Source organism: Cebidichthys violaceus, unplaced genomic scaffold (assembly GCF_023349555.1).
Source record: "Cebidichthys violaceus isolate CVI_PGR_0920_01 unplaced genomic scaffold, fCebVio1.0.p SCAF_8, whole genome shotgun sequence".
Taxonomy (NCBI): Eukaryota; Metazoa; Chordata; class Actinopteri; order Perciformes; family Stichaeidae; genus Cebidichthys; species Cebidichthys violaceus.
Genome location: NW_027176964.1, coordinates 472,059 through 487,257, shown reverse-complemented (window position 1 = coordinate 487,257; position 15,199 = coordinate 472,059). Strand labels below are relative to the sequence as shown.

Here is a 15,199-nt window from a genome sequence, read left to right as displayed (position 1 = left end):
GACTGCATGTCTTCCTCTTAAAACTCACCTATAGTATTATCAAAGGACGAGGTGAAGCGAGGTCCCTGAAACCTCGCCCGTCTGCTAGTGATCGCTTATTCCCACACAGGCCAGTGAAACCAGCTGCAGGCTAAATTTAAACTTCCCTTTAGGGAGCTGTGAGGTTACAAGGTGGTGGGTGAAACTTTCCAGGAACCTTCAGATGTTGAACTCGCTTGTCAAAAAGGAAATGATAATGAACAGCCTTGTCATGGGGATATATTATCCCTGACATATATTTCTTACTCTGTGTGCTTTCAGTCAACCTTTATCCGCTGATAAATAGATACGGCCCTATAAGAGTCGGCTGTAGCAGCAGCACAAGGACAGATTTAATACAGATAGAGAGTAAATAGTAAGCGGTTTTTCAAAATAAAATACAACAGATGTAGAAAATATAAACTATACAGGAGCAGTTAAAGACACAATTTGAAAAAAAAAAGTAAACAATGGTGTGGTGTAATTAATAGCAGAAGAGTCAGTATGGTATAATGCACCAGATGAATTAATTATATAGTATAGAATACATCATATAAATCAGTCCAACAGAGATAACTTAAATACCTGAAAGGAGAGCCTGTTTTAAGAGGAAAACAACAACATAAAGTGCACCAAGTATCGGATTATTCTTTCTCTGTAATGGATGTACTTTTCTTTGTAGTGCAGTACACAACAATAATAACAATCAATTCACCATAATAATTGGCTACACGCAACTCGACAAACCTACATAAAAAAGTACAGTACATGTACTCAAAAAGAGACATTGATATAGTACAAACAAGGTAGAACGTTCATGCTTCCACTGCCTGATTGATTGATAGATTAATCAAAGTAATGGCTGCAATTGTATCTGTAGTAAAATGATTGGACTTGTGAACCCAAATAAAACCACTCCCCCATAAAGTCCCCAAAAAGGCAACAGATGAAATAGACAGATAAAACAGGTAGATATGAGCAACAGTGCCTCCCTCTATCGACAACATTTAAACCACGTGACCTATGTTTACATCCTCTCAGCTGTGTCCGTCTTCTCCTTCACTTCGACACAACGGCTCAACGTTACCAACTTACTTCTCGCTGCTTCGCTCGGCCCAGCGGACGTTAACTAGATAGATAGCACAGTTGACCGGCAGTTAGCCTCTGAATAAAATACATTTAACAAACAGGAGGGCTGCTAAAACGCCTGAAAGTCGCTGACCGTCGCATTGCACAGAGCATCCAGTTAATGCGACACGACACTGTGAGTATTTTCTTTGTTATGTATTTCTAAGATAACTGCCGTGTGTTGGTGTGTGTGTGTGTTGGTGTGTGTGTGTGTGTGTGTGTGTCAGTTATCCGGGTTGTATTGCTGGCTGCATAATAATCGTGTTCGCTTTATTAAACTCTCGAGTCGCTGTGCAGGATCAACACGATAGGGCTTACCTAACCTGCTTTGTCTCTGTGCTGGTGATGGCGCACTCAGGCCCACGACAGCTAACGTTAGCCAGGTCCACTGTAACCCACACTGCGTGGACTTAGACACGAGATACCAACCGAAACACCCCGATTTAAACTCGCTGTTTCACGTGCAAGCGTCACCAACTATCGTCGGTTTCTTTTTGTTTTGTTGTTGTCGTCTTTTATTTTTTTTACTTTTTTCTGTCAAGCGGAAGAAGCTCAGAGAAATCAACGTTTGTTATTGTGGATTGCCCCCCCCCCAACACACACACACACACACACACACACACACACACACATACACACACACACACACACACACACACAGCAGTTACTAAAAAATGATTTTTTCAGCAAACCGATTTAGCTAGTCGCTGCTTAAATATTTAGGTTAATCTCACTGCAGAGAGAGAGAGAGAGAGAGACTGCGTTTATGGTCGACAAGTGGGAACAAAAGCTGGATGAACGCACAACAACAACACTGTTTTAGCGTTTGTCAGCTCGTGCACTCGTGAGACTCTGCTTTCTCACGTATGTGGGTTTGTTTTGGTGGTGCAGGATTTGTAAGAAACAGCCGCGATTAATAACGCTCGACAGCGTTTTCATGAAAATCGCTGTTCTTCTTGTTGTTGTTGTTGCTCCATCGTCACACGCAGTGCGAAGGAAAAAAGCGTCCGGAGCAGCCGATTGGCTGACGGGCCGCCGTCTGTGTGGCAACCGCAGCACGTGACCAGGCAGCGAGGTGATTGGCTGCATCAGGTGTCAGTCGTGGGGAATATAGGAACATCTGTATACAAATACATCTGTGTGATGTGAAGCAACGTGCCTGCTGCCAGTCAAAGTCTGAAGGTTCGTGATTGACAGGTGTGTTCACATTAGAGATAATATACAAACTACCACAGCTACTATACTGGTACAACTATACTGATTGTAGTCAGTATTGAATAGTATTCTCGTTATTTTCTCGTTTGGTCTTTAAACTGTATGGGGGAAAAAAAAGTAAACAATAGCAATCACAATTTACTACATTTCAAGGAAATATTCATATGTTGTCCTCTCAACTGTACAAAACCTACAGATATTTAATTAACTGTCAAATAACACATCTTTAAAAAGTGGCAATGGATTCCTTACAGACTTAGTTTATTGCAGATATCTCCTGTTAACTTATAATTGATTTAAAACTCCTAAAAGACCAAATGTATGACTTATACACATAAACGTTCATCACCTACTGATTGTATTGTCTCAACACTAGAGGGCACTCATCTAGAGACTTACAGACACTTTGGCATCTGGATGGATAACAAGTGGACCTCTGAAGTCCATATCAATAGAAACCTTTAACTAAAGTTAGATTTTTAATTTCCCTTTAAGAAACATGTTTCCTTTTGCTGCGAAGAAAGCTTCTATGCATGCATCTTCATCTCGTTTGAGAGACCTGGATGTAGTCTACATCATGCTGCCTTGCGGTTTGTAACTTTTGTCCCAGTTTATACTCTTATTTCAAAACGATTTCCTTGCGGTACATCTTGCAGAAGAGATATCTGGACCTCTCTGACCCTCTTTTAAATAAAGGATGAATAAAACACGACAAAGAAAATAGCAGCGTATCCTCTCAACTGAAAAGCTGAATCTATTATTTCTGAATTTTCCACATAAACGGCAAATCCTACCGACTAGAGCTGCAGCAAACAATCATCAAATAATCTACTGGTCATTTTCTCAAGTAATGGTTTTCATCTAAAAACATTTAAAGTCTTTGGCCTTGCTGGACGCCCTGTGATGACATCATTCTCATCACGCATCAGAAAAAAAATAGATTAAATGTAAACAATGCAAAACGCAGGTTACAGGTTGATGTAGGTGCCACAAATTGGGGAAAAGACGTTCATTACGTTCATCCCAAAACTGTATTGACCTCCTCTTGTGAATATGCAGAGTCAATATGAGCAACATTGAGAGGAGAACAAGTGAAACAGCTGGAGTTCTGCTCAATGTGTTTCACACCCGGCTGCATGCAGTCGGCTCCTGTTGTTAGCCGGGCACAGCAGACGCCCCTACTGTCACATCCTGTGGTCGTTTTGTGACTAATTAACTCCGAGTCCAGTGGTTGAGTGAATAAAGATGGATGCTAATACGCCTCACACTCAGTCTGATCTCTGCCACTAGCCCGGGGGTGGAGTCAGAGAAACGGCCATATTGTGACCTTAATCAAAAGCACCGATCCCGCTGCTGAGCACCAACATCTTTCAGGTCTTCATGACAGGCTCTAATATTCCAGTCTGAGGATGGCACTAAAGGAAGGGGTCATTACGGAGAGTGACTCATTACACTCTGGGACATGTTGTGCAGCTGTGGAAATGAAAGTCTTGAACCGATACCGACTCTAACATTGCCCAAAACTTTATAACAGGCGGGGAAGACGTACTGCTGTAATGGCTAAAATGCTGGTCTTTATATGATGCATTCAAAATAGTAACACAGGATTGAAACAGTTTGTCAGAAAGTGGATCAATGCCGCCTTTTAGTAGAAGTGGAAAAATGACCTATGGTCATGGGGGTCAAAAAAATATTATATTAAAACAAACCTTCAACAGTGACTGTCTGCCCTCCTAGAATATGTAATCAGACGTTATGTGTGAGACGTTTCCCCGGGGGTTCACCCTGTGGGAGGGGTCAGCGGGTCATTAACATTCAAAAAGGAAGTATCTGAGAACTATTATCATATTCAGCAAACATCACCATATTCAGATGTTGAGGTATATTATGTAAAATTGGACATTTCAGTGCTAGAAAAAAAAAAAAAAGGGTCATTAGGTGACCAAGATGGCCATGATTTATCTTCTGCGGGCCGTGGTCGGCAGATTTAATGGGATTTGGATCGTTAGTTTTTCAGGTCATGAAATGAAGTATTTGACCTGCTGGTGGCACTGGATGAAGACTCGGCATGGCTTAGAATTAGTACAGCGTTCACTAAAAGGTAATATTTATTACAGGAGTGTTGTTCTGAATTACAATACAATGTGCAGGTGTTTTTTCATCTCGGTGAGGAGAGAAACACAACACGGTTCTTTGCACAGAGGAATACTCCGACTTCAATAACATATTCAATTCAGGTGCCTTTGTAGCGAAACAAATGAGCACTTCTACGAAATTTGCATTTGTAAAGCACACAGGTTGTATTAATAATATGTTCGACATTGCAGGGAAAATTGTCGCTGAATTTATTTTCCATACAGACATACCTCATTAATTACACCGTCTCAAGTCTTTTATCCCGTTTCTTATCCGTCACTGTGAGCCCAACATGCTCACATCGTTTCTGCAGGGAATACGAGACAAAGCGCTGTAATGTGAATTCATAAGCAGGATTCGTACATCCACGGGTAGTTATGAAAAAATGTGGAAATCGATAAAAAAAAAAAAAAATGTATACCTATATTATAACTTAAAGCACAAATGACAAATTTGCCCTCGTTACGACGTCACAAATGCAAACGTGAGACCTGTGACTGTAGATTTATTGACACACGTATGATTGTTTTCTACTCATAAGAATCATACCGCTGTTGCATTTTGTCACAGACGTCCTCTTCCCTGCTGACAGAGCTGCAAAATGAGTTGCTAAAATGTCTCCATATTCAGTGTAAATGCATGTAACCGCGAGGCCCATCAGTTTTCCTCTCGCCGTCTGCTGATCAGCAGTGTGTCCGTGTCGCTGTGCGGCCTCGAGGCTCCGTCGGTGTTTCATTACAGCACTAGTGTTGATCTCGTGTTACCGGAGGATCCGTTACATGTTTTCGTCATCCTGCGGGGTTCAGCGAGTCGTGGATCACAGCAGCTCAGTCATGACCTGACATGGAGTCAGCGCACTTTCCACACACGCACTCCAGGGTTCAACCCGGGACACCCAGTGTGTGTGTGTGTGTGTTTACAAGTGGTTTCCTTTTTACACACAGATTATTTTCAGTTTTTATGGACAGAACTAGCTTCACTATAGCAACAAATGTTCTCACGTAGCTGCTGCTTTTTGATTTGTCTTGTAAAAAGGAGTGGGTGAATGATGACTCCGGTTTCAAGACTCCAGATAATCATCGGTGAGACTGTACAGCAGTGCTCAAAAGCAATTTGCTTGTACAATACCTCCCCTGACCCATTTTCCGGGATTTTCTTTCAAATGCAGGCTACTCAAAAGGACTATGCATTACAGAAGGGGGGAACTCGGATAATAAAAAGAAAAACACACTGCTGTGCAATCAGTGTTGGTAAGCGAATCAATGATTCTTCTTGCCCGCGAGAAAGAGCCAATGGAAAATTACCTTACCAGGCCTCCCACCACAAAGTCACCTCTGAATTTAATCTTTATTAGCTGAGTCAGATGTGGAGATGCTGAGGAGGCAGAGGGGGAATTCAAGTCTCGTCTCCCTGGGCTGCATCTCCAGCTCCACCCTTCCACTCTGTGCCAGTCGTGGGGTACTTAAGTCATCAAAGCATCTATAAAAAGTGTTTAAAAAGCAGCATGTGGTGGTAGTTTCCTCTTTATTTCTACGATGTTCGTACTTAATAGTATTAGATAGTAAAGCCGGCAGCTCAGGACTGGCGATGTAAGTAACTTTCAGACCAAGCGGAGATCAGCTTCCATTGACCCAGTGAAGTGAAGCGGTGAACTCTTGGCATTTGACTAATCAATTAAACTAATCGTTTCAGCTCTGAAATGGAAAAAAAAACATTCTCTACAGTATACAGCACATTACACTGTGCATGCAGGATATAGCACGACTAACATAGCTTTTCCACCACCGATACTCTGTAATGTATTTGCAGGAAAATCACAGGTGTAACAAATGTAATTAATGACGGCTCTGTTCCATAAAGCCGTGCTAGTGAGCCAGCAAAAGCTCTGTTGAATAAGAGTAAACAACCTGTATAAGGGACGCGTGTGTTTGGAGGTTAATCTCAGGAGGTAATGATGTGCAGAATAGTAATCTGAAGGCTCCTTATTAAAAGCCACACATTTTATTATCCAATTAAAATGACTTAATGTTGTATTATTGGATTGTTTTTTTAAGCATGACCTTTTGGTGGTTATGGGGTTTGCAGTGAATATTCAAATAGATACAGCTTTCATATTTCATTGTGTCTTTAAAAGTGAATTTATTTGGAAATCCACTGATGTGTAATACTTCTTTCATTTTTCAGTCTGTCGCTTTCAGTTGTTAACTTTTCAGCAGAAAAACAGCCGCGATCGTGGGAGAAGATTCATAAATCTTTACTTTCATCAGCATCTTAAATCTGCACAGATGCCTGTGTTCCCCAGCGGGCGTGTTGCCATAACGTGTTTATGTAATATTTTCTCAGGTCACTTGCTGCGTGGACATGACCGGAGTCTGAACCGACGCTTGAGGAGTCACAGCGGCAGCGGCGTTCAGGTCAGACGTTCTTTCCCCTCCCCCCCCCTCCCTCCCCCCCCCATGCCACTCTGAGGAGGAATCGCTCACCCGGAGTACGAGTTTCGGCCCTTGTGTTTCTCTTCTCTTTTCGTCATGGGGGGAGCCGTGAGCGCTGGGGAGGACAATGACGACCTCATTGATAATCTGAAGGAGGCCCAGTACATTCGCACGGAGAAAGTGGAGCAGGCCTTTCGGGCCATAGACCGCGGTGACTACTATCTGGACGGCTACCGGGACAGTGCCTACAAAGACTTGGCGTGGAAGCATGGCAACATACACCTGTCCGCTCCGTGCATATACTCGGAGGTGATGGAGGCCCTCAAACTGCAGCCTGGACTTTCTTTCCTCAATCTGGGCAGTGGGACTGGCTACCTGAGCACAATGGTTGGCCTTATCATAGGTAAGCATAGTGTGCCCCGCTGCGCTTTGTTTAGTGTGTGGGAGGTGCTCGGATATCAAATCTAGGTTCAACAAATGTACTACAAAAGTACACCGTGTGCCTGCAAATCAGTGCATCAGTGATGATAGGACTGCAATTTTCATTTTCGGTTATTTAAAAAAAAAAAAAAAAAAAAAAGTAGTAAAAGATGCACATCATCAAGCCAAAGGGACCATCTACAAATTGCTTGTTTAAAACTCAATTTGTTATCACATAACAGAAAGAAAATCAGCCAATTTGGTATTTTTGCATCACTATTCGATTATCAAAAGAAGTGCAGATTATTGTAATGTGTCCATCAATGAAAAACAGTTAACCGTTTCAGCTCTACATGAAGTCACAATATGTAGTAGTTATTTCTGTTTGTCATTGTTTTTAAAGAACATATTGTTCCTGTTGTGTTTTTCTTTCTCTAAGGACCATTTGGTGTGAACCATGGAGTTGAGCTCCATAAGGACGTGGTTGAATATGCCAGAGAGAAACTGGATGATTTCGTAAAGAATAGTGACAGCTTTGATAAGTAAGTTTTTGCTTTTAATAGGAACATTTCATTTTGGCAAATACGCCAATTCCATGTTCTTGCTGAGAGTTAGAAGAAAAGATTGATTCCACTCTCAAATCTTTTGGTAAATTCCTCAGGTTCTACAAAGTAAATCCAATGTGGAAGTGACTTAAACTTGCATTCTTTCTAATGGCCAGCAGGGGGCACTCCTCTGGTTGCTAAAAAGAAGTCAGGTTGTATAGAAGTCTATGAGAAAATGACCCTATTCCTCACTTGATTTATTACCTCAGTAAACATAAGTTTATGGTCCCAATCTCTAGTTTAAGTCTTCTTTAATACAGCATGATGTTCATATGTTCATACTCAATAAAGCAGAGGTATATTTTAGGGCGTGGCTACCTTGTGATTGACAGGTTGCTGCCACTGTGTTGTCCGGTCTGGATGTTGTCTGTGTTTTCGTCTTTAACTCTTTCATAGAACGTTTTTAGTTCATGGAAGTTCATTTTAACATTTTGGTTGCCTTAGAATGTCTTGTTCAGTGTTTCCTTGTACTTAGCTCCACCCCTTCATGTCACTTCTGGTTGCAAAAAAAGCGAAGGTGGTGACGGCCAAAAACCAAGATTGCAACAAACAAAAAAGTCAAACGTAAAACGGCAGCTGGTTAGCCTAGCTTAGCATAAAGGGTTGGAAACAAGAGGAAGCAGTTGGCCTGATTGTCCCAAAATCTGTCTCCTAACATTTCTAATGCTCACTGTTATTAGTTTGTTTATTCAGTGTAAAACAACAACTATTTTAACTTGTTAATTAGTGATTTCTAGATTAGATTCTCTTATTTATTTTAACAAAAACAGTGTGTTGAAACCACAGGCACTTATCAGTTCTGCTCTTGTGGACCAGAAGACTTTGTCTTGCAAATGAATTCCATTTAAATGTCTCTTCCTCTCTTCCTCTAATCTGTATGATTCTGTTGCAGCTCACAAATGTGATGAGCCTGAAAGAAAAAGAAAAACTTTTCCTTTTGCCATATTTCTGTATTTCATCCACTATACTTGTCATTATGTTTTCACAGGTTTGAGTTCTGTGAACCCGTCTTTGTGGTGGGGAATTGCCTTGAAATCTCAACAGACAGTCACCAATACGATCGCATCTACTGCGGCGCAGGAGTGCAGAAAGACCATGAAAATTACATGAAAGTACTGCTCAAAATTGGAGGCACTTTGGTGATGCCTATAGAAGACCAGGTAAGTACTACAAGCCTCCTGAATGATACAGAAGCAACACATAATGATTGCCATTCAAAATGCTAACGCATGAGGGAAAGCAGGTAAAATAGCTTTGACCTACAAGACTGGTTATGCAACTTTCACATGCATTATTGAGCCGCAACTGCCCCCTCGTGTAAGGAGCACACAGAGGGCTGTATAAATAAATGTTTTATTTAAAAAAAAAAAAAAAAAATGGATGTTTGAGTGTGGACAGAGTGTGAGGCATGTAAGAGTGCATTGGACATATTTTGGGCAGTTGGTGGAGAATATAGTTGGACTTTTTTTATTCCAGTAAGGAGGGTAAAGATCATGACAGATTCATGGTCAAGGATTTTGGGCAACGCTTGACTAAGATTAGATATTGTGACCCGAGGTTTTATGCTGTCAGTTATTTAAGACTTGAGTGTACGAAGGCCCGAGTTCAGAGAATGCAGTAAACTCATAAGAAATCAATCACGTCAGACGTTATGGTGTGTTTTTAAAGAAGGTGCAAGGCTTTAGTAAGAACGAAAACAGCCTGCACAGCCTTATCAATCATGATGGGGAAAATAATTATCATTTTGATCAGACGTTTTTATAAGTACTACAAACCATATCTGCTCAGACCATGTCCACACTAATGCGAATCATTTAAAAAAATAAAAAATTTAAATCTGCACCAAACTGCTGCCCACCTCCAAAAAAAAGAACAAAAATGACCCTCCAGAGTGGACAGCTATGAAACATGTAGCATGAGAACATCAGTATGACTGAGTATCTTTAAAGACACAGCGGGGCACTAATGGGACGAAACAACAAGCCATTGTTTTTCCCCACTCATCTTGTACGTTAGTTAAATATAATGGATCGCATTATATAGATTCATTAATGTTTATGTCGGTCGGCGCTCTCAAAAGCATAAAGGGATCTCAATGCATACACTCAGGAATTACTGTTTGCCAATAGTGGTAATTCAGATTGAGTGATTAAGGGTCATAAATGACCCATGGCTCAGTATGTGTACACATCAATTTGCACACATTTGCATTGCTCTGAATGTATACAGAAATGGACATAATGGTTAGGATCGAGGACAACCCAGCCGGTTAAATACGGTAAAGAATAGACAGGACTAATGTGCACACAATAGGTGTCTATATAAATATATATCTAAAGATGACCAACAATGAAAACATTAGAATAAAACGTCTGTACACAAGCCAAGTGTTCTGTAAGTTATTATCAAGAAGTTAGTATCACCAGGCAGAAGGAAGCGTGCATCAACTCAGACGAGAGGCGTAAACATGGCGTCCCCCTCGGATGAGTTAAACGTTAGCTAGCTCGGTGGTGCTAGGTGAGCTAGCTGTATCGAGTATAGCTGCGCGCCGCCTCCTGCGCAGTGATGCGGTTGGCGAGTGTAGCTCGGTAGAAAGAAAATAGTCCCTACATGAAACTGCTCAAAACAAGATCTGTGGATTATCTCGAGTAACCGGGTCATCCTTTCTGGAAAGAGACGCCGCTGTTGAGTTTTTCAAATGTGGTTTTTTTTTTTTTTTTTTTTTGGCGCTTTGAACACCAAAAGCAGAGTACCATATAGCCCCATTATATTGGTGAGAGGGCAGAATTCCCTACAGGCTTTATTGAAAAGAAATAATAAGTAGTCATAGAGACCTGCACTCTGACAGTGAGCATTATTGTGTTGGATGAAGTGCATTAAAAATAGCTATGAATGAATGAACCATACATTTGCTTTCATCTTCAGTATCTGCTGATATTAATGATCACACCTCCCACTAAGATGTACTCTCCCTTATTATCATGCATGATGAGTCCATGGCCTCATGGAGTTTAATAGTGTTTTGATAACTCAATACTGTGGACTAGTAATTACTTGTTATGAAATGAGCCAACTTCTCCCACCACCAGGCATTTTGATAACGTGTCTGATAGATGTGTGCGATATGATGATGTAACCCAATTTATATTATAACTGCAACAATGAGCCAAATGATTATTCAGTCATGGACAAAATTAAATTGGCTCCTCTTTTGATAATTGAATAATTGTTTATTTTTCAAGCAAAATTGACCAACATTTGGCGTCTCCAGCTTCTCAGATGTCAGCGCTTAAAACCAACTAAAAATATCTTTGAGCTTTAGACTGTTGGTCTGACAAAGTCAAGACATTTGAAGACGTCAATGTGAAGTTTTATGGATCGAACGATGCATCAATTTTATTGAGAACATAATTTTGCAGATTAATTGATTTGGAAGTCTGATCGTTCTTTAAGCCCATTGGCAGTAATTTGCTCACGCACAAATTAAGTGTGTGTGTTAATGTTTCATTTGTTACATCAGCATGTGTGCAAATGGTAAAGGGGCTCATTTCTTCTCCGGGGGCAAAGTTTATCCTTGGTCACACGGTGTTTATGTACATCTGCCAACCTCAATGAACACGTGCAATTTGGAGTAAGATCATTCGATGTGTGAATGTTGTTGAATAAGAAAACACTGTATTTAATAGCAAACGTGTTATCTGTAGAGAATCAAACAGAGAGACATGTCCCCATAAGGACATTCTCTATATATTTTGAAGAAACTGTGCTTCTTGCTCCCTAGTGTCACATATTTCATATTTTATAAGTGTTAAGTTCAGGTTTTGCCTCTTTATGAAGCTGACCCAGATAACCAGGACTGGCCAGTGCACATGGGACAGCAAAAACATCTTGGCGGTGTCCTTTGCCCCCTTGATCCAGCAGAGCATAGCTGATGGAGAGAAGCCCGACGCTGTCCAGCTGCGTAAGTTCTCCAGCCTCACAAAAAAATAAATAAAAAAAAAAACAACCTTGTGTTTTATTATGCCTAACTGGTCTTGAAGTGTAAAGCAGGCAATATTTCAAAGTCAGACAGTGCATTCAAAGTGATGTGACGAGACGATTCCGACAGCAAGATTTTTTTTGACATGTGAAGCTCGCCCTGCAGCTGCTCCGTTCAGCCAGTAGATCCTTTTCCTTGAAATACTGAGACACGGTTCTCTCTTTGATGGCCTCTCTTGTTGATGCCGGCCTAGTTGAAGGACTGGTGCAGTTGTATGGACTATTCTTATGGGGTTTTTTTGTGGCGCACTTGCCCTGAAGGACTGTCATCTCTGTTTGTCCTCAGCCCCGGTGACTGTCCGCAGCCTTCAGGATCTGTCTCGGATCTACATACGCCGCACTCTGAGAAACCTGGCCAACGAGGACAGTCAGGGGAAGGACGTCGTGCAAAGAGTTCCCCAGAAGCGCAAACGCAGGCGCTGCCGGCGGCGACGCATCAACACCTACGTTTTCGTGGGCAATCAGCTGATCCCCCAAATGGTGGAGAGCGAGGAGGAGGAGCACGCCGAGGAAGAACACAAGGAAGCGGAGGAGGAGGAAGAACGAGACATTGGCGACATTGAAATCCTCAAGCAAGTGAACGTGTTGAGAGACCAAATAATGTCTTTACCGCTGCCTGAGTCACTGAAAGCATATCTGCTGTATTACAGAGAGAAATGACTGATTAACTAATATCCACTCTTAATGGGTGCAGCGCCTGCTGAAATGCTTTTCTTCACCCTTTTCAGTACCGATGTAGCATTATTTCCATTAAATCGTACTGGCAAAACTGTAATGGAAAGAGACGTCATAGATAGTGGATAATAATGTTAGGATTATCACGAATTGTATGAATTTGTATATCCCAAAAAAAAAAAAAAAGAAGTATACTAAATGGACAGTTTGAGAAACCCATTTTGAGATTCAGATTTTATCACAATGTCAGGATTTCTGCAGAAATGTGCAGATTAAAAATTGTATATGTAAAAAAAAAAAAAAAAAAAAAAAAAAGTTATATTTGTCAGAATATGATCATTCTGAGATGAAGACTTTTATTGCAGCTTTAACTTACCGTCAGGGTCTGGTGATTAATTGATCGCCAGAAAAAGGAAGCAAAAGACACTGAAAGTCAAACAAGGCCACATCCTCCACCTTTCTGAGTTTCTTGCATAATCATGAACGGGACACTTGCGTCGTTACTATTGAGATTTTCTTTCCGGTCAACGTGTTTTGTACCTTCCTGTTACGACAGATCATGGAGAGACTTTATTGATTCATCATTTTTTCTACAGGGCACCTTTTGATGTAACTTTTTCTACAGGGTGCTTGTGTTTCCTCACTTTGCATATGAATAGCTGACATCCTACTTGATATGATAAGGTGTTGTAGGACCCTCTCCTCTCCATGGTTCCCTCATCGTTGATGCAAATAGTATAATTAATTATATCAGAGGTTTGGAATAATGATAAAACGGATGACCGGTGTTCAGTGGTGGTTCACATTTTTAGCTTTGTTTTTTAGAGGGGACTGGTAAAAGGGGAGATGATACTCAATAATGCATGAATTTACTGTAAATGTGTTCCTGACTTTACTTCACATCTTACGACTGGTCACTGGAGATGATGTCCCAAGTGATCAAGACTGGAAATGTTTTGATAAAAAGGAAGAAAAAAAAAATAGGAATTAAAGAATATTAATCAAGTAGATGGCTTTTAAACAAATCTCAAATTCTGTATCATCCTGCGTTTTTTTTAAATCGACAGTAATGCAAATCAGAATCGCTGAGGATTTTGAAGCCTTTTGTATCCTGGACTGTAGAAGTGTCCTACGAAGCACCTTAGTCTGCAGTCCCCAAGTGGAAAAAAAAAAAGTCATTTTTATTGCGGACTGGACTTGTTGTGATGTAAATCCTGTTTAATCAAAGTACAATTTGCTTGCAGAACTTCCCTGATAGTGGTGGCTTCTAAGTGCCAACGTACCCCCATCACATTAGGACTTCTGTGAGTCTCCTGGCACAGTAAATTTACCCAAACAAAAAGGTATATTTCTACAAAAACATTCCACGGTGGGAAAAGAAAAATAGAAAAAAAAAAGAAAAAAACAACGCACATCACTGATAGATGTCACACCTTTTCTTCATGCTTTACGGTCACAGACTTTGGAGATTTCATTCATCTTACTTTGAATGCATCATTTAGTATTCCAAAAGCTGAGTTGAATGTCGTTGATATTAATTCTGTTCAATATAAAGGTGATATATATGTATTGTTATCATAGGATTCTGCATACAGTTTAATTTGGTTTGTTGTAGCGCCCTTTTGCTGTACTGTATCTTGACACTGGGAACTCTGTAGATCAAAACTCCACTGCTGTCTGTTAAATAGATCAAATATAGTCGTGCTTATGGTATTCATTTTCTGGTGTAATGAAACATATTTTGTTTGAAAACGGGAGTGATTATTCTATTAGTAGTTTTGTGTGTGAAGAGGTAACAATTATTTTCTGTGTTTTTTTTTTTTTTTTTACATTCATGGAAAAGCTTTGCAAATAAGCAATCATGGAATAATTTCTCATCTTATAATTACCAATAACATCATAGCCCCATTTGATTTGCGTAGTACCCATTAAAATCCTCATGACCAATTACTGGCATGCAACAGTTTATATACCATTGTCTAAAACATAATTGCTAATCAGAGAGCACACTAAGTATTGAAAGCAGGGGACCTACAACCTCGACTCTCAGGTCACGCCTTGCACCAAAGTTAATAGGACTGCTGTCATCCCGTTTAATGTGGACGAGATTTGACTACAAAAATGGCGCCCGGTAAAGACCAAATTACTACCAATTCTGTGCTTTTATATGAAGTTCATTTGTTAAGAGCCGAAACGGTCGTGTCGCTGTTTATCAGGCCCAGGTTGATTTCTCATAGTGCGTGCAGTTCATTTTGAAAATGTGTCGTTTCTCCGTAAATGTTTGGCACAAAAATAAAAAGGTCACAATCACATTATGCCTCTTCTAATCATTGGAACTGCCCTTTGTGCGTCTCATTTGTTAGATGTACGTTTTCTTTCCCCGAGAGTGCCCAACCTGAATCCTTGGAAAGCTTGTGATAGCGTTTTTGTTTTTGTCACTGCTACTATTAATTGATTAACACAGAAAAGGTTTCTATCTCGCCTCACACTACGGCTTTTCCGACAGATTTATGGATGTCCTGCAACAACCAA

At 40.6% G+C, this 15,199-nt stretch overlaps 1 protein-coding gene across 1 annotated transcript; it reads left to right on the top strand.

Moving 5' to 3' along the window:
* Window positions 1-1,034: 1,034 nt before the first annotated feature.
* Window positions 1,035-14,979, top strand: pcmtd1 (protein-L-isoaspartate (D-aspartate) O-methyltransferase domain containing 1). The gene is made up of 6 exons (XM_068701985.1): window positions 1,035-1,282; window positions 6,841-7,332; window positions 7,789-7,891; window positions 8,943-9,114; window positions 11,792-11,915; window positions 12,279-14,979. The coding sequence occupies exons 2-6, from the start codon at window positions 7,026-7,028 to the stop codon at window positions 12,650-12,652; spliced, it is 1,080 nt and encodes a 359-aa protein (XP_068558086.1). The 5' UTR covers window positions 1,035-1,282; window positions 6,841-7,025; the 3' UTR covers window positions 12,653-14,979.
* Window positions 14,980-15,199: the final 220 nt, after the last annotated feature.